Source organism: Buteo buteo, chromosome 11, assembly GCF_964188355.1.
Source record: "Buteo buteo chromosome 11, bButBut1.hap1.1, whole genome shotgun sequence".
NCBI classification, from domain to species: domain Eukaryota; kingdom Metazoa; phylum Chordata; class Aves; order Accipitriformes; family Accipitridae; genus Buteo; species Buteo buteo.
This window is the reverse complement of record NC_134181.1, coordinates 309,787-329,896: the sequence shown is the minus strand read 5'-3', so window position 1 is coordinate 329,896 and position 20,110 is coordinate 309,787. Positions and strand designations below refer to the sequence as shown.

Below are 20,110 nucleotides of genomic sequence, written 5' to 3'. Positions count from 1 at the left end.
GGTTCTGTAAATTTTAAAAGAAATGGTCTCCAAAAACTAATGATGTCTGCTTTCCAATTCATTAATAATGTGGAGCGGGGAGATGGGAGTGAGAAGCAGGCCATGCTTTGAAATATCAAAATGTAACAAGGAAAAAAACAGTGAGAGCTCATCTCATCGGGGTCATAAAGCTGGGAGAAACAGGCAGGCTGCAGGGGAACATAGTGTCAGTGCCTAGAGGGAAGGAAATTGCACTGTATGTTCTGCTATGTGTAATTTATGCACAGATTCTTTGCCACTGCTGATGTAAAATTTCTATGCTGAAAAAGATGTTGCTGTATTGACAGAGCTTTTTCAATGTTCTTGTTTAAGGTGACTTACTACACGTGATGTCTGATGGATTTTAAAAACATGTGAATTGTCTTAGCATATTTACAAATGACTCTTGGTAAACCTTCCCCTTCACCTTTTTGCATTGCATGCACGAAGCTGAGTAACAAGAACCTGAACCTTGTTTGTAGTTAATAGGGGAAGAAAACCCCTCAGGCTAATGAACCAAGAGCAATTCTGAGCTTTCCTCTCTAGCATCTGGAGAGACTGTGCCTTTCCAAGGGCTGCCTGGACACATCGTGTGACCTTGCTTCTTTACATCATGAAAATTTCCCATTACTGGTATAGTGTTTGCATGGAGCTGCTGTTGTGCAGACACTGTGCTAGAGTCTCTGCCTTGCATGTGAGGAGTTTGCAGCTAGCAGAAAATGTCTGTGCTTGAACGGTGTCCAGAATGGGAAGGTGTGCAGCAGGAGGATTTCGCTCTGACTTTTATTTTTACAAAGCTATTACGATTTGCAGAGTAAGGTTAAGGTTCTCCTCTTATCTTCTCCTTTTATCTGTGTGATACTTTCTCCTCTCACCTCGAAACGTCCCGTCAGCACTGACGGGTGAGGTTCTGGGGAGCAGCCAGTGCCACAGAGCCCCAACGCTGTCTGTGGCTCCTTGGAGCCGGCTCGCGGGCTGCTGGCCGGGCAGCGCTCATCCGCAGCGAGCCCGGCCGGGGGACAGGGCAGGGGCTCCGCTCCAGCCCTGACCCCGCAGGGCTGCCGCTACTGGAACCTGCTCCCGACGCTTCCCTGGGACTCGGCGCTGGCACACTCCGGCTGCACCTGCACGCTCCAGGTGCAGCCAGGGGCACCTGCCGCAGCCGCTGTGCTGGCCCTCTGCTCAGCCCGGGTGTTTGACAGAGCGTTTTTTGGCCCCAGGAAGACCAGTGTCTTGTCTTTGCTGCATTACATCGGCCTGAAGCTTTTTTCTTGTGGTCCGCTTTCACAGTCTGCAGGTCCCATCTGTTTTCTTCAGCCTGCGTCACATTATCTCAGCAGCGAGTCATGCTCAAGACAAGTAATTTCTCGTGGGTACAGGAGCAGGGGTTCAAAGTAGTGTTTAGTAGGTGGTAGCATGTGCTTGGGAAACCCTGTCCTCTCTGAAGAGCTGCTTTCCTGAGGGCTTCTGCAGAGTTGCAGAATCAGGAATGTCTGGGATTTGGCACGCCATTTGGCAAAGATAGCTCATCGAGTCTGGCTAGGAGGCTTGAGCTGAGGTTTTTTTTCTTCCTAAAGCCACAGTGGGTGAAGTGGGGCTCTGCATCGTGTCTGCAACATGTTCACAAAACAGGTTTCTCTTGCAGTGTTTATAAATGCTGTGTATTTCTTCATCAAGACACCATGGGGTCCTCAATATTCACAGGTATGCCTCAGTTGTCCCTAGAGCAAACCACGAATGCATTGGCACCAACTTCAAAAGCCACAGCCTTCACCTGTGTTTTTTTCTGCATATTCTTGGTCTCTAGTGAACATAATCAGCCCGACTTTACAGGCCTTTCCATGAACTGCAGGGAGGATACAGCCATGTGTATCAAATCTTCCACTTTCCTCATATTTGCGTCTCAAATGTTTCCTTGGAGAAGATCTGGGGAATTTGTTTCCTCAGGAAATCTCAAGATAGATTGATAAGAATTTTCTTGAAGGTTTTCCAGTGAGGTTCCTGCTTGGTTTTCAGCTTCTCAGCAAAAGGCTACAGAATGACTTGCCTGCAGCCACATAGTTGGTCAGTGGAGCAGACAAGAGTTCACAGCTGCTTCAGTGGAGATACAGTTGTGTGCATCAGGACTGTCTTACGGCATCGGTAAAGATATGAAAACCAGCTGGTATATGGAGGCTTTTTTTCGTTGATGTTCTTCACCTAGCCACTTAGCAGCTGAGCTGATTTTTGTCTCAATGATCTTCCAGCAGAAATCATTCCATCTTGGAGCTTGGCTCTAACATTACTGTAGCCACCAGGACCTTGGCATGAGCAGTTATATTTTTAAGGTCTTTGCTTATGGTGAAGGGGAAATGAACCAGCATTCCAGTGTAAAATACAAAGAATTCATAACCCCAAATTTCCTGAGTTCTGTGTCTCAGGTAGACTGACTGATGTGTGATGACCACCTCAGAAAAGTCATGCATTCCTTTCTGATTTGCATCAGCTTGCTGCCGACTGCTTTTTCCAAACTTTTATCTAAAAGATGAAAAAAACCCTGGGTTTTGCTGGAGGAGAAAAAAATGCCAAGAAGTTTTCTCTGTTCAAAACCTAAAGCTGATTGTTTCCTGGTTTTGTTTGTAGTCACCATGGAGCTCATGATTTAGCTGAGATCATTTCACACGACACTCGAAGCACTTTCTTTGCACAATGTCTTGTATTGGTGGAGTTAACAGCATTCTTCTGAGGAACTGTCCCCTGGTATGTTAATATTGCAGTCACGAAGCATTATATCAAGTCTTTGTTAAGCCCATTCAGTTGTATTATTTAGTATGGATTAAGAATTAGAAACAGAAAATCACAGAATACTAGAGGTTGGAAAGGACTTCAGGAGGTCTGTAGTCCAATCTCCTACTCAAAGCAGGACTAACCTCAAAGTTAGATAAGGTTGCTCAGGGTCTTGTTCAGTTGAGTTTTCATCATGAAACTTCCTTAAAGGTCTCTCAGATAGTGAGTCAAGTGCAGGAAGAGTGCTTGCTGGAGACCACAGCACCAGTCTCAGGAGCAGTACCTCCATGTCAGACAGTTACCGTCCTGACTTACTGTGTTCCTCGTTGTACGCAGCCTGTCTTTCATCTTCTTTTTCTGGGCTTCCCTCACTTACATGCGAGTGCATGTGCATGTCAATGAAGAGTGTAGTCATTTTACAGCTCTGCTTCCCATTCCTCAGCATCCAGGGTTTTGTAAACCCAGCTGATGCTTATAGGAGCTGCAGAGATCCATCGCTTCTGAAAACCAGACCCTGTGCCTGTCACTTCAGAGTGTGCTCAATAACCTGTATTTCATGTGTCATCACCTGATATGCTGTCTGGAGATGAGGGATGCCACAGTAAGAGGAGATGAGAGGTGGGAGGAACATGTCTACACCCTTCATATAGTGAGTCAGGATGCCGGAGTGTTGGGCAGGGAAGATTTATATATTCTGAGCTGCCTACTTGTATATTTCTTGTTTCATCACAAAACCTTGAATTTTCCATTGAGGAGGGAAGTCAGAGATCTGCCAGAGGGATTGTGTCTTGGTGGTATTCTGACGTTGCCTTATGATCCTTTTTCCGCTCCTTTTCACACACGCAGAGTCTCCCCAGCAGTTCCCTTTCTAGCACTTCACACCAAGCAGGGCTGTCTGATTATTCCTTATGACGGGTGTAAAAATGCCTGGATCCATGGCAGCCCTACTGCAGAAAATCTCTTCTGAAGAGTGAGCTCTCATTTCAGATAATGAGCCAGATTTCTGTGGAAATCCATGCCGGACTGACTCGTCGTCAGGCCAACGTGCCGAGGGGTGAGCCATGGGCCAGTCAGCACATGGACATTGGCCCCTGTGCTGCTCTTGCAGCTCTACCTGGGGATGGGGGCTTAGCCCCTGTCTTTCCCTATCTCTCAATTCAACCTACTGCAGACACTTTTGAAAATCTAATTACACATCATTTAATACTATGAATTGCTAACCTGTGGGAGAGAGATCTAGAGAGCTTTATAAGTAACAGCAGAATGAAATGCACCGTTTCTTCCTGCACTCTGCTTCCTCCCCTGTTTTCCTGTACATCTCAGATTCGCTTTGCTGAAGCTGGTTCCTGCTGATGCTGCCCTCCACACACCTCTCCTCTCATCGCTGTGCAATGCTCCCTGCACATCTCCCAGCCCTTCCCAGGAAGGGAGAGATGTTTGCTGTTCCAGGCAGCGCTGACACTTTTGTTGGGTCTTTCCTTCTGAAGCTCGGTAGAAGCTGCCGACTCTCCCAGGTCAGTTCAGGACAAAACCATTACAGGAGCAGCATTACTAGGTGGAGGCAAGGAGGGGGAGGAATGACAGGTTTTGCAACAGGACAATGCAGTGTCACAGATCCCTCTGGGACGGGAGCCAGCCATTGTACGAGCCTACGCCGAGTCCCAGTGTGGCATCATGCGAGTCTTTGAAACCTTTCTGGGCCTCAGTTTCCCCATCTGAGAGAACAGTGGTAGTATATGTGCCCCACTGGGCTGGCGGGACTGTGCTCTGCAGCGTGCACAGCGTCCTTCGGGTCCTCCACCTCACCACTGGTGTCCAGGACACTGCTGCTGCTCCAGAGGCCGCTGCGGCACGTACCACGCATGACCTGCTTCAGGTGGCCCGCGGAGCCCCGGAGACACGTATCAGCTGCCAGGGCCACGGCCCCTTGCGCGGGGCTGAGGCACCGCTCCTCATTGAGACCAGGCGACAGCAGCGTCAGGACCAGCCAGATGATCCAGCCCCATCTGGGAGCGCAGATACGGCAGCGACTGGCTCTGTTACAGATCCTAGATAGGCCACGGATTCCACAGCAGGACTCTGTTCTCATGACAGATACCCAAAGGCAGATTTTGTTTTAATTAAATATGAAAATCTATAATGCAGTCAGCATGATGCCTCTTGGTATGTTTATTTTTATACCCCATTTATTTGCTTTTGTTCTCAACATATGCTTTCACTATGAGTGAGACTTTTATACTGACCATCTGTGCATTACGAATGAATTTCAGATAGGACTGAAGGACTTGGGGAGCAGGATAGAGCTTGGTTGAGTTTTTAATATCTGAGTGGGAATGGGTGTCATTTACAGCTGTGGAATAAACACACCAACTAGTCTTTTTCTTAAAATAATATTGAAATTGCAAAGTTGACATTTTTTAGGTTTCAGGATTACCAGGCTTTTGAGATTAGTGAAGTATTTCATATCTCATATAGTTAATGTTTCACTTTCTGTCTCTACACTCAGAAAAAAATATTTATTGTTTCAATAATATTCTGCCTACATTTTAATATTTTTCTCTGCAGCCAAAGGGCAAAAAGCATTTAATTTCCCCAGCACCAAAGGTGATGGCATTTATCTGTGTGTTTTTGTGACTGTAACTGTAGTTCTGTACCCAGTCCAGTTTCAGGTCTTGGGGAATGGGTTAGATATCCCCAGGCAGTGCCCTGTGGATGTCATGAAAACAAGAAGGGAGCGTGCCAAACCCTGGCTGGCATAGTACCTAGATCTGTGTTTGTTTGCAAAGAAAAGGACTACTGCTCTCTCCAGTCTTCTCTCTGCTCTACCTGTCCTCTTCGCATGGTTTAAAATGATGAAACATCCTGCACGTGCATGTCCCTGCTGAGCACTCGCTGCCGACGTGAGCCCCACAGCCTCTGTTTGTAACACACAGTCATGGAAGACCTCAGTGCTTCTGTATCCTTGCAAAGAAACGGAAAGCACTGCTGTCCAGCTCTCCTCCCTCTCTGCCAAGGACCAGATTTAGCGGCATCATGGAAACACAGTCCTCTCGCCCGGTGGAGCAGCACCAGCAGCATGGGCAGGCACGATGGGGAACCGCAGGTCTTGCCATGAATCTGAGCTCTGCGGAGGTGGCTGTTTGGCAGGACGGCTGCAGGAGTGTAGTGACTCCTTCAAGCTTTTAATTCCTCTGTGTCTCTCAGCTTTTACCCCTCCTTCCTCTTTGCCTTGTTATTTTTCCTTTTGACCACTTTTCTATGCTCTAAGGTCAAGGGTTTGCCCTGTGGAAAGAAAAAGCTTAGCCAAAAATTAGGAGATTTAATCAAAGGTTCTCCAGACAGCATGAACAATCACCGAACATTGAACTGGACAAAAAGAAAGGCCATTCAAATGGAAACAGAGTGTTGTGCAGACCTCCCTTAGCAAAGAACTTGATGCCATTTCCACCACCCCACGTGCCGCACTGTTACTGCAGAGACTGTGGGTGAAGCCTGGGGGGCCGGGCAGCAGTGGGGCAAGGGCACCATCATGTAGCATTTCTTCCCAAGTAACAAGCGACAGGACAAGAGGAAATGGCCTCAAGTTGCACCCGGGGAGGTTTAGATTGGATATTAGGCAAAATTTCTTCACTGAAAGGGTTGTCAAGCACTGGAACAGGCTGCCCAGGGCAGTGGTTGAGTCACCATCCCTGGAGGTACTTAAAAGGTGTGTAGAGGTGGTGCTTAGGGACATGGTTTAGTGGTGGACTTGGCGGTGTTAGGTTAACAGTTGGACCTGATGATCTTAAAGGTCTTTTCCAACCTAAATGATTCTATGATTCCCTCGGACCCTACAGCCGATGCCATCGCTGTCAGTGATGTGTCCAGAGGTTGCAGGAGTTTGCAGGAAAGCTCTCCTCTGTCCTGTACCCCACGCTCAGGACATGCCCACGTGCTTCAAGCTCTGGGCATGCCCTGAATGTGTCATTCCTACCCCCTCACCAAAGCATGAGTGCGATGAAAGCAGCAGCAGGAGTGGGGGCAGCTTTCCTGACCCCACAGGCTCACTGGCATAGCTCTGCCTTGAGGCACTGGAGAAGAAACATCCGTTCCTGGTGGATATGAAACCCCATCTCCCCCCACGCTGCAGGTGCCTTCCCAAAGCGCCATGTTGAGCGGAAGGACAGAGCCGTCTCAGGCCCTGCTCTGCTGGGCAGCTGTCCTTGGAGCTCAGCGGTGGGGTGCAGGCTAGGGCAGATGTGCTCTGCTTGCTGCAGACATGCGGAGTTCTTTCGCAAGAACTGCAGTAGATTCCTCTCTAACAAAGAGCGTGTGCCTTTCCTATCCTTGCCATTTGCCTGCATGGCATCGTGTGCCCCGTACTAAGCATGCGACTGCTTAGGCACATAGGCACTACCAATAGCGAGAGAGTTCTCCCCCATTTCCCACCCAAAGAAGAAGCAGGTTTCCCATCTCCTCAGGCCGATGCCAGAGTGATTACCTGCTCAGACTGGATGACCTCCTCTCCCTTCAGCTGCTGGCTCAGCACCCACAGCTCTCACGGCACTCCCTTCGCTGTGATTGCAGAGGTACGATCAGGATTTGCCCCTCCCGAAGCTCTGCATGGTGCCCTGTAAGGAAACGCGTGCTGTGAGAGCCTGTTCTGGCTGCTGCCCCTGCAGACACGCTGGGCCTGGGTTTAGTTTGGAGGTTTGTGTGCAGCACTGAGACCGGCTGCAGCAGCCCGTGCTTAGCTTAGGGCATCACTGTTTGCATGCCGGAGACCCGGGAGAGCGTAGTGAGTGCCTGTGCTCTGCAAAATACGTGTACCGCGATTGTCTGCCGTGCCCCGCGTAGGTGGCCATGAGCAGAATGTGACGTGCCCGTGCAAGGACCCATCAGACTCGGGCTGCTTTTAGGCAGCACCTGGCCTGAGCTTCTTCATCCACACCTCCCTTCCTCCCAGGGCAGGCGCCGCACTCCTGCCTGCACGCCGGTGCAGGAGAGGGTTGTGTGAGCTTTGTGCTGCCGCTGTTGGGTTCCCGTCCTGGTGCTGGTATTTTGCAGGTGAAGCCGAGTAAGGCAGAGACAATGTGCTCGAGCATTCTGTCTGAGGGGAGTTCGGGGAGGGGGAGAGGGAAAAAGGCTGTTAGATCTATCGCTGGCAATTTAGATTCAGAGACATTTCATCTGCAGTTCCCTCAAGTGTTGAATTGAATAAAACCAGCAGCAGCAGTGGAAAAGGAGGTGGGGGAAGGGCTCTGAGCACTCTCGGCTAAACAAAAAGAGACAGGCAGCTCATAAAAAAAAAGAATTGCATCCTTGGGCTGAAAATACAGATTCACAAGGAAGGGAGGAGAACGCGTGGCAGAGCCCACCCGGCGGGCAGGGAGGGCCGTGGGCAGGTGCTGCCGAAGGCTCCCAGTGTTCCTGTAGCCTGAGCAGATCACAGGATTTACTTCTGGGTTTCATGATTTTCTGTGGGTTTTTTGAAGCTCCAGTTGTAGAATCAAGCAGGAAGAACAGAGTCCCAGGCTTTGTTTGCAGTTTAAAAAAAATTCTACTTCTCTTGCCAGTGCTTCAGGAGAAAAGTGCAAAAATGAAACCCTCAAGGGTCAAAAATTCAGAAGAAAAAGTAACTTAGCACTTAGAATTTTGTAAACACTTGCCATTTGGGGCCTGACTCGTGGTTCCCAAATGCAGTCATGGGATGGCAGAACTGTCCTCATCATTAGGTGTTTCTGTTCATCCGCCTTTGAAAGGCAATTGCGGCTGTTTTTTGTTCTGGCCGCGCATCGCAGCATTTGCTCTTCTCCGGGTCTGTCTTTCATTCCCCAGGCATCAGGTGAGGACAGCTTTCACAGAGAGCCACTCAGCCCAGCCGAGCTTGAAAGGAGAGTGGCAGCCATTTGAGAGAATTAGATTACAGCAGAAAATAAATTCTTGGGGTCTCTGTTGCCTTGTGTGAATGTGGTGCCACTGCTTCCACGGTGGTGCTTCCAGTGGCTTATTAAGTCCCAGAGAAGCATCAGGTGTCTCAAGGCTGACTGTGACCTTCCCTCAGGATACCCCTTCTGGCACTGTGATGCCTTGCTGGCGCACAGGTCACTGCTGGTGGCACCTCTCATCCCTGCAGGTTTCCTGGGCACTTTCCACCCACTGGGACCAGACCTCGCGCTCGGGCTTCTCTGGGGTGGCACCCTGCGGGTCCCGCTCCGAGATGCAGCCCTTGCACCCGCTGCAGACCCCCGGCTGCCCAGCACCCTGCCATGATGGCAGCACCTGCCCCCAGCCCAGCCCGCGGGAGGGAAGGGCCTTGGGAGGGGGCTGCTCTGCAGCAGGAGAGGGCAGGCATTTCTCCTCCAGACTGCCCAGCCTCCATCTCAGCTGGTGCTCCTCCCCAGCCAGGTCTCTTCCCCTCCTACAGAAAAGAAGACAGTTGCTTTTCATCCCACTCAAGCACTTTGTTCCCTCCACGCAGCCTGCCAGGCTCCCCAAAGCTGCTGGCTCTCCTGTTGTCCTCCAGCGAGCGTCGCGTTGGCTGAGTGGGGAGCAAAACTTCTCTCAAGGTGCTGTCTTACCGTTGCATCAAGTGCTGTGGTGATTTAATCCAATATAGCTGTACAGAAAACCTCCTTATGGCCAGACCAGCACAGCACTTTTACAAATGCTTACACAGCAGCAGCACAGCTGTCAGCACGTATTCAGGGACAAGGCAGAGTTCTACCATGTGTTTACTAACATGTGCTTACTGACATGTCCTAATCCTCTCCTGTTCCCTGGTGTGGACACGGCATGCGGGCAAGATTTATATGTGATCACAGTCCAGAACGCCCTCACTTGTGCAAGACCTGTGGCTGCCATAAGGGCTATGTAACTCAAGCCTTTGCTAGCCTTACCTCACCCGTCTCAGGCATAAGGGAGTTGGTGGCGTGCTGGGTTTTTACCTGGGGAATCTAGGCTGCTTTGAGTCCCATTAGATAACAGTACAATGCCGGGAACGGGTCTGCACCAGCATTTCTAGCAACAGTGGGGGATAACAAGAAGCTTGCTGGTAGAAAATCCCAGAGCAGGCACCAGGTGCTCAGGCAGGACCTGTTCACGCTGCTCAGGTCCCACACCTGCTGGCTTACCTGGAGGGTGAAGGGGCTGGCTGACGCTCCTCGGATATTATTTCTTCCAAAAATGTCTTCCTGCCTCAGGTGGAAAGGTGGGTCTTTTGTTTGCCCCCCCCCCATCTTCTTTATTAACCTCCTTGTGTTGTCCCAAAAGCGGGGTTCAGTACCCAGTGTGCAATAAGCCAATCTTACAGATGCAGTATATTTATTTATTTCATGTTTGCACAAAGATGGGTGCTAGGTGTGTGTAAGATTGGCTTATTGCGCACCAGGTATCAAACCCTGCTTGTGGGACAACACTTGTCCTCTTATAATACCTTAGTGATAGATCTTATGTCTTACGTTTTGCACAGCTCTGCTTCAGACCTCGTGCAGATGTGCACGCAGAGAGCACGTGCACACGACTAGCATGCCGCATCAGCCAGAGCGCACTCCCAGCACAGCGCGCCCACACGGGGAGACTGGGCGCCAGTGTAGCACCAGCGTGTGAACGGATGCTGGCGTGCAGCCTCGGAGAGAAACGGGTGTAGGAAGGCAGGTAGGACGGCATACGTGGAGGCACCTGGCTTGACCCAGCTCTCCATGCTTCACCCAGAGAAGCCATCTGAATGAACAGCACGTGAAGTCGGTACCCCACAGCTAAAGTCTGGCCAGCGCCGAGTACCCAGCACCACCAGCGGAGCAGCTGGGCAGCTCAGGCTAGTTTCTGAAACTGTGCCGACTGTGACTTGGTCGAGCAGTGTGCTTACATTAAAATGTCCCCTGCCTTTGCTGGTACTCATGCAGAAGTGCATGTGAAATACAAAGGCAAGGACAGGGTGAGGAGTCAGGACTTCTCAGGGCAGGCACCGCTATCTTTCTTTCAAGTCGTTTCAGCTGTAAAACAGGGGTCACAATTCTTACCTACGTCACAAGGATTTGGGAGCCTGATTAGCTACAGCCTGTAAAAGACTGAAGAAGTCTTACTGTGAATCTAGGACCAAAAATTAGAGAATGAGAGAGGCTGTCTTATGGGCATGTATTATGCTGCCCTGATTTTCTCCCTGTGTTATCGATCCAGCAGCTTGCTAAGATACAGCTCTGCCTGCTGTAGTGGTTTAATTCATTTTTAAGCATCATTATTTTTCATGTTGTGGTCTTCCCCTGCTTGGGGTGCTTCTCATTGCCCATCCCCAAAAATGTCCATTCCTGTCTGTGTTTCATGGCGTGCACTGCTCCCACATATGTGTGTGCGTGTACACCAGGGAGACGGAGAGGCAGCTTCAGCTACACTAAGCAATTAAACTCCGGTAGCTCAGGGATGAGCAGGAGGCCGTGATTTTCTTTTCCTTTGCAGTAATTGCCTCTGCAATCAGCTTTGATCACCCGAGAGCAGAGGAGATGAGTGCTGCAAGTTGACATCAGTGGTTTTAATATATCCATTTACATATACAGGAGCAGTGCAGCATACAGCTTTCCATAGCGCCTCTGACCTGAAACCATCGCCGCTCCATAGACACCTCATTTAATTTAATACTTCACCGCCACTGCGGAAGCCACAGGATGGGGATGGGAGGGGGGATAATCAAGCCCTCACTCTCTCGCTCTCCGTGAATGTCTGTAGAAATGACATGAAAGTAATTGCTTTTGAAAAGCAAAGCAGAAATGGCACAATTGATTCCACTTAAATGAGAGGAGAAGGGGTGGGGGTGGGGGATGTTCACCCTAAACATGCCACCTTCTTTCCTGCTGCAAGCAAATCACTTCATGGGTCTGTGTGAGGACGAAGGAAAGGTGGGCTTGTCTCTGAACGGCACACAAGGGAAGGAGGCGAGCTCAGACAGGCGGTGCTGCTTTGAGCAGGATACATCCTCTCAGCTAACTCGGGCCCAAAGACAGATGCTGCTTCCTGAAACCGTAGGATATCCCCTGTTGTCACAGGCATTTCTGTTGCTGGGGAGCTGGTAGGGAGCCTCACTGCATTGAAAAAAAATCCTAGAACTATTCTGCCTCCAAAACCCACTCGCCTGCCTTGCAGCTGGGGGAAGGGGGTGTTTATCCTACATGCCGAGGAGACATCGGTTCCTCTCCATCTTTCACCCATCTCAATTATCCCTGCGAATAAAGCTTTGCGAGCCCAAGGCTTTGGAAGCCATCCAGCCTGCTCCCTGCCCATCCTTCGCCAAAGGCCCTGTGCCTCCTCTGGGAGCTGCCCAGCGCACACCTCTGTCTCCCCGGTTAGCGGGAGCTGGGACGCGGCCGTGCCGAGGTGCAGCCCTCCCGGCTGCTGTGCCTGCCCCGCGGTCGCAGCCCCCCAGCGTGGGTGCTGCGGTCGGTGGTGACGGGAGGCTCCGCTGCCCCTCTGCAGCCCCGTGCAGAAGGGAAGGGTGTTCTGCGCCTGTCGGCCCTCTCTGCCGCGGACCCGTGCTGCCGGTGCGGTTTGCCTGGCCAAGAGGGTTTGCTCAGGGGTTTGCTGTGTCCTCGACAGAGTGCTGTCACGTGGCAGGGGGCTCCCGGTCCTTCCATGGATTTCAAACACGATGCTGCACCTTGCCCTCTCAGAGAGGGAGACCAAGCACTCCCTAGATGTTTCACTGCTTTGTTATCTCTTTGTTCTTCATCTCCTCCGCATGGCAGCCAGCCAGTCTGCGCCCCAGTCTCCAGCCACAGCCAGCGTCTGGCTTTGCCGTTTTCCCAGCTGCCAGGAGCTTCCCTGGCTGTTCATCCCGCCTCTACAAGCGTGCAGAGGCCGTTGAGGACTGCTGTGGAAATGTGGTACCTGGCGTTGTGGGAGGGAGGTGGCACCTCAGTCCAGGAGCCATGGCTCGAGGCTCGCAGGCAGCAGCGCGGAGCTTGTCAGACCCACAGCCTGGCAGCCTTACACAGCAGAGTCGGCGGAGGAAGAAAGTGTTTCGTCTGTGCCAGGCTGAATGAGGTGGCACATGAAAAGTCCTCCATGCCCTTTTCTTCTTCTGGTCTCTGGCAAATACAGGAAGACTCAGATATGTTTGTACCAAGGCAAAGCTGAGGATTTGCAGAACGTCTCTAGTACTCGGTTCGGCCCGTGCTCATGCTGTGATGGAAGCTGGCTGTCCTTGCCGGCAGAGTGAGAGCGGCACTGGAGTCTGGCAGCCCTCTCTGCCTGACACCGGAGCACGTCCTTTGCTCTTCAGAGCATGCGGTGTTCACTGCTGGATCCTGTATTCAGCACAAAGATGGTCTCTGATATTGCAGTGTACAGGCATGCGAACACACGTGCACACGCTCAAATCCACTCAGAATTTAAACTTTTTTTTTCTTTTGGTGGGCGTTTTGCTGGACAGCTGTAACCTTTTTCACTGTGGGTTTGAATGGGTTACAGGCATACAGAATACGGCTTGGAGGAATGCAGGCTACTGTGCTAATAACAATGTCTCCAATACATCTTTAATGTAGACATTAACATCATTTTATGTTAATTACATGCAAATTGATTATTAATGTATTTATTGAATGTTGACAGCTGGGTGACAGTCTTCAGTAAATATGTTTTACTAATCAGTTAGCATTTAATTAATATCGAAATTCTCTCTAGGTTTAGTAAGACAGTGAACATTAATTAGGCCCCTCAGTTGCTGCGTATGTTGCAGGACGTCCACGGTGCTGCTGACAGGCTCAGCCGTGCTTGGCAGCTCTGTGGGGCACGGGCAGGCAGGTGGCCCCGGAGGGGGCTGGGGGCAGCGGCACTGCCAGCAGGACAGACGGACACGTGCCTGGAAGGGAGAAGTCTCCGGGAGATGTCACTCTTGGGAGAGCCCCACACATGCAGTGTAGTGCTGCCCGAGGGCAGGCAAGCTGCCGGCTGGAGCAGAGTGGTGGTGGCCAGGCAGGTCCCACGTTCGTGTGTGACACCACGGTCGCGGGAGAGCTGAAGCCTGCCTGCTCGGTGCAGTGTGATGGGACCTGCAGTGCTGGCCAGGCCAGCCATGACACTTTGGGACGCTCCTCCCTGCCCAGCATTTGGCCCGGGGGGTCCTTAAAGACCGGTGAGCCATGTCTGAGCCTGCTCTTGCAGGGGCGAGTCGCGGGACGGGGCTGGGCAACTGGCCTGGGCGAGACGCGCGGGCACGGAGTCCTGGGCCGTTCAGCGCCTGCGGGCTCTCGGGACCTCTGCTCTTCCTGTTTCTAGGACGAGACGTATAACCTATATGGGACCTATTGATAGCGGAGGAGAATGCACTAGATCTCTTCTAGAAATCTGTTCTTTGTATGTTCTGCCTCATCGCCGCACCTCTGTGGAACAGGCTGCTCTCGTCCAGTCTCGGCGAGATGTCTGCGGTGTCTGTCCCCTGAGCGTTACCTCGTTAGTGGTACCAGGAAGCTCTGGAGACCCCCTTCCTTTCCCCACCAGGAAGCTCTGGAGACCCCCTTTCCTCATGAAACAGGGCTGCTTCCAGTCACTCCTGAGCAGTAAAGGCAGCATTCTGTTCTTACCTGCAGCGATCACTTTACTGCATGCAGAACCCTTGGTGATGGCAAGGCATTGCACAGACCCTGGCCAGCAGCGCAGGGGATTTCTTCATGCTGAATTTAAAACACCAAGCAGACCAATGCTTGAGCTATGTGACCAGCGTTTTCTCTTGCCTCCGTGTCATGATCAGGGCAGGAGCCATGCAGAGCTTTTGCCCCCTGCCCCACGTGTTTGCACCCGCCGGCTGTGGCTCCTCTCGCCCGTCAGAAGAAGGCGAGCCGCATCCCCGAGACATCCACGGCAAAGGCATCGGGGTCAGTGGCCGGGGAGCCGCTCCACCGCAGGACTGCTGCAGCGCTGTTAGCTCTAGCAGATCGATACTTGAGTCTTGTCATGCTAATTGCTCCTTGGTTGACATTCATGATCCTTTCCTGCTCCCTCCCTGCGTAAACTCTTTACAGCTGGGATACCAAGAAGTGAAAACGCTGAGCCCTCAAAGTCCGCACCTGTTCAGGCAGGACAAGAGGGGTGGGTGACCAATCTGCAGGGTACGGGAGCTCCCCTTCCCCTTTGCTCCACGGATGGCGGGCGCGGGGGAATTGCCTGAAGGGGTCCTTAGTGCAGGGTGGAGGAGCACAGAGCCCCAACATACAGCCAGATCAGGAGCTGGTTATTTAGTTATTAGTTAGAATAACTTTGGTTTTGCTCAGTCAGTCTTTGCTTCCCTCACCCAGACTGTCTGACACCCACTCCGTGAGCAGAGGAGGCAGGTACCCTGGTGCGGCAAAGTCTCTGCCTTCCCCGAGTTGGACATATCACTGCTGCCGCGGGCGTGCGTGTCAGCTCACACCTACCATATTGGCTTCCTGTCCCCAGAACATCAGGTTTTTGCAGCTAATGTGTGCGGGGGGGTGTCTCCTCCCAACAATCCCCACCCCCAGCAGCATCAGGCCTGTGCTGTTCGGGGTTTTGTTAAGCCGTTTAGTATTAATTGATTTTTTTTTCCATTTTTTCTTTCTTTCCCTGGGCGGGTCAATAGCTGGATGCTCAAGAGCAGAGGATCTATCAACTGCAGACCAAGCAGAGGGAGAGGCAGGCAGAACTGGAGCAGAAATGCAGCCGAATCCAGCAGCTCAGACAGGACCTGGAGGCCAGCCACCGGCTGCAGGAGGAAGCTCAGAAGCAGGTAGGAGAAGATGCCAGTCGACTCTAGGTTGGCAGCCCAGGCTGGGAAGGGAACTTTATTTAATGACTTCACAGCAATAGTGATAATCTACTGTTCTCGTTTACATGGCAGCATAAGGGTGGGCTAAGGACGCGAAAGTAGAGTCTGTCAACTCCCAGTGAGAAGGGGAAAGTCCAGGGAATCGGGGAGACAGCTACGGCTCTGCTGACTAAATAGGTGCTAGGATTGCACTTGATTTGTAGTGCAGAGATGTCCTGGATGTTGCCGCTGCTGCTGACCTCCTTGGAGAGAAGGGAAGAGGGTGGCTGGCAGAGACAATGCCTCCCAGGACAGCACTGTCCTAGCTGGTGGTAACCGTGACATGTAGTGAGCCAGGAGACGAGGCTTGTTCAGATCTGTTCAGCTGTGCTGCTGTGGATGAAATCCTCGGTTTGCTCCAGGACACGCAGACAATTAGGGTGGGAGTACCCTCATCGCCCTGCGGACCTGACAGGAGGCCTGCTGGGCAGTGCTTGTGCCAGTCCTCTCTCCGCCTGCTCTGTTTGCCCCTGCCCTGCGACAGCTCCTCTCTTCCCATCCCTGTAGTTCAGAAGCTGCCAGGAGCCAGACCGTTTGCTCAGGCAGCCTGTTCCTTCTGCATGTGAATCTGGCGTGGGAGAGCGTGCCGCTCCCCCGTCTCCTCAGCCACAGGGCTGTCTGCCTGAAGCCCACCCGGGCACCTGCAGTCGTGAGCGGATTGTGACCACCAGCTGTCACTCAGATCCATATGGCAAACAGAGGTGAAGACAGCTGATCCTGAAATCGTGTGCAGCTACTGCTGCTGCACACTGCAGGACTACTTGCTTAACCTGTGTCGGTCCTCCATGGTACCCACTTCTAATCTCTTTCAGCACCCCATAAGCCAGAAAAATTATGTCTGTTTTAACAAGTTGATAGTTAAATATTCTCAGTGTTCTGGAAGATGAAACCAGGTACTCTTGATATTGGAGTATCAGGTACCAGCATGCTGGAAAGCAGGAATGAGCTCAGCACAGCTGGTTTGTCTGAGCAGCAGCTCAGAGGGCAGCATTTTAAAATCGGGGGGGTGGGTGTCCCTTATTATTCAAAGTGGAAACATTTAGTTTCACTTAATTTGGTGATTATGAATATGTTCATATGAATATGAACATATATGAACAATATATATATTGCATCATAAATTAATATGATGCAATGATTATGTTCATTGCATTTGAAGGAAAATAAAGGAGATATTGTTCTGTTTACTGCCAGTTCGTCTACTGGGGGGTGGGTGGGTGAAGAGACAGCACAACACAGTGAGTGGGCTGAACTGTATGTTGCGAGCCTGTTTTCCAATTATCCGCTAGTGAAGGCTGGGTGCGCGGGAAGTTTGTGTGCTTTTGTCTATGTGCATGAATGGTGGAGGACAAATGAACCTGCGAGTGTGTCAGTGCATGCCTGTGTTTTGTTCTGCGTATGTACTCAGGTGACCATGTATTGATTTGCGCAAGGACAGCATGGCAGGGCAGGAATCACACTTCTGCTGCTTCTTACAGTTACTCTGTCTTACTCCCTTCCCATCCTATCCCTCCATCCATTGATACTGAGTTCAGCTGACCCTAGGTACTTGGTTTTGGTGTGAAAGTGGCAGCTAAAACAGCTCGGCTCTAAATTTTCACTTACAAACCTCCCAATTAAAGTACTGAACATCAAGCCCTGTTACATAAAAATATAACACTATTCTGGGTCAGAACAGTGTTCCACCTAGCTCTGTGTCAGGCAGCAGCTTATGCCCATGCCTGGGAAAGAGCGAGCTCTTTTCCCCTGGGAAAAACAGGGGAAGCTTGTGATATCGCCCCAAGATGCTTGCCCACCTTCTGTGGTGAAGGGGCTTCCTAAGCCTAAGCAGGAGTCTGTGTTTAACAGCTTTTGAGGAATTTTCATCCATAACTTGTCAAACTATTTTTGTAACTCAGATATTATCTGGCTTCTGCAATGTCTTGTAGCAGCAAGTTCCACTGCTTAACCACACGTGGGATGCAAAGACACACCCTTTTTTTTATTTTGAACCTGTCCCATGACAATTTCTGTTGTGTTATTGGAAGAGACCATGAACAGTCATTCCTTAGTCACCTTCCCTGTGACGCTTCCGATTTTATAGACCTCTGTGGTGTTTCCTTTCCATCATCCTTCTTCCAGACAGAAGGGCCCCAATCTTTTTTAGATTTTTTGACCCAGACACAGTTGCTGATAAATCTCCTGCTTTGGGGGCTTCAGGCTCCCACAGCGGGCAGTCCCAGGATGGCTGTAGCAGGCTGCACATACCAGAAGCCCTCTGCAAGGAGTGTCAGGTGTAATTTAGCACTGGGAGCATGAGTTATGGTCCTGCCCTTTAAGGAAAGGCTAGCAGCACAGCCCAGCCTGTCAGCTGAGTCCCCCACCTGATCGTGAGCTCTCCTGGTGAATGAATCAGGATTTGGCATACCATTGTTTAATACAGCTCCCATGCTAATGTCTTTTTGAAATGAAACTGAGAAAGCTGTTAACCTCAGTTAGCCAGCTGTCCTCGCCGTGACCTGGGTAAATCATCATAGCAGGAGCTCTGAAGAACACCGCGCTCACTGCTTTGGAAAACAGAACTGGAAGGGAAGGACTGTGCTTTCAGCTCATGCCAGGGAGGCTCCTCTGCACCAGGGCTGTGCAGCAAAAGGACTGGTGTGTTCTCATGCCAGGGACCTGCCGGTGCTCCAGGCTGGGTGTCAGGTCCTGGAGAGTCCACGGGCACGCTCCCTCCCCTGACAGCCGCCAGAGGAGTCATGGCGTTACACTGCAGGTGGGAGAAAGGCAACGTGTCGTATCTGCGAGAGGAGAGGATGGACTTACACAGTGACCCCAGGGACTGGCTCCTTCTGCCACTCAGCCACCGGGCATGTCTCACCATCCAGCCCCTGCTCGTGACCACTTGGTCTTCCACGTTCGTTCCCTTCGGCTGGAGGCTGGACCTTCTCCAGGGCCGCCTCCTTCACCACATCTGAAGGCAGCTGGCCTTGAGCTGCCTGCCTCTGTGGTGGGAAAGGATACAAAGAGGACAATTTGGTGGCTACCACAAGGAGATAGAGATCTACTGGAGCAGGGCGTTTCTCTCCAAAAAGCTGTTTTGACTCTGGGAGCTGTTATCTTTATAAAGGTCTCATTACTTTATCTGTTCTCACAGGACACTCATAGTTGCTGTCTCTTTGTGTGGCAGTGAGTTCCACCAGACAGGTTTTCTTTTGTTGTTTCTGATCTGGCTGTTTTGTTGTTTTGGTTTTTTTCTCCTGCATGACTGACGAAAATCACACCACCAGCTGCATGTAAGAAACTCCTGGGAAGAGGAACAAAGCCATCTGTTGTCCATGTCCATGGAAGCACACACAAGAACTAATGGGCATAGCCTGCATCAAGAAAGATTCAGCTTAGGAACGGTTTTCTAATTGGGAGGAGAACAAAGCACATGAACAGACTGCCAGGGGTGTGAGGATTCTGCATCACAGGAGATCTTTAAGGACAGATAAACAAAAGACAGGGCACTTGTAGGTTGCCCTGTCTTAGAACTGGAAGATGGGCTATCAACCTCTTGAGGTGCACACCAGCCTTGCTCATTTCCTAAATCTATCCCTGCCCCTACCTTGAAACGCAGCTCTGCCTTCTTCAGAGCCCCACCATAGTCTCCTTTAGTGTTCATGTGATATCGACATATCATTTCTGAGGCTGATTCCCCTTTCTAGCAAAGTGACTGCACTTGAGTCTTGGATGTGTGCCCGCGTCCTGCTGTGGTTCACCTGATCTCCACAAGCCTTAGTCCCAGATTTGTGCTTCAGGTGGTGTCACATCTCCAGCAGTGCTGGCCGCGTTCCCATGCTGGGTAGCAGTGTTGGTTTGTGGGACCATTCTTCCACCTCACCGTTACGCTCCTGCAGGCTTGTTCACAGGAGAGACTTGCTGGGGAGTACACACTAGCGGTTTCCCATGTAAAGTCATCCTCACGTGTCTTCCTCATTAGTGATGTTCCTTCAGCTCTCTTCTCAGGGAAGAGGGTTCTCTGTTATGAGTGCTGTGGGCTGGAGGCCTCCATATGCACAGACACTCTCCCCTTCCAGCCCTCTGGAAGGACAAGTAAGTGGACCTGCCTAATCTCTCATACTGGAGCCTTAGCACTCACCTGAACATACTGGGCTGATGACTTGGTGCTCCTTCACATGTTCCAGAGGAGCCTGCTGTCCAGAATGCTCCTGGGTAAAGATGGGCTCCACAGAGTGAGCAGAGACCTCGGTGAAGCTGGCTGAGAACTGGTGCCAGGGCCCTGACTGAAGCAGGCAAGGATCAGGCAACAGCACTGCAGCACGGGATAGAACTGTACAGCTGGCAGCCTCTGAGCTGCTCCCTTCAGCAATACATCCGGCAGTCTGCGCTGCTTCAGCTGGAACTGGTAGGTGCCTTGTTTGCTAAGCTGCACCCAGGAACTGGCATGTGGAAAGCAAGCTGGATTTTGCCCCTTTTACTACCTACTTATCTGGTCACAGGTTACCCAGTAGCCAGAACATGTGCTTTAACATATGCTGAAAAGAGCAAGCA

At 51.2% G+C, this 20,110-nt stretch overlaps 1 protein-coding gene across 1 annotated transcript in view; it reads left to right on the top strand.

Moving 5' to 3' along the window:
• LOC142036193 (uncharacterized) overlaps positions 1-20,110 on the top strand; it is a 55,781-nt gene that overhangs the window by 13,261 nt on the left and 22,410 nt on the right. The window contains exon 2 of the mRNA XM_075039313.1: positions 15,350-15,496. Coding sequence (XP_074895414.1) covers positions 15,350-15,496 — 147 coding nt within the window. The remainder of the gene's footprint in view (positions 1-15,349; positions 15,497-20,110) is intronic.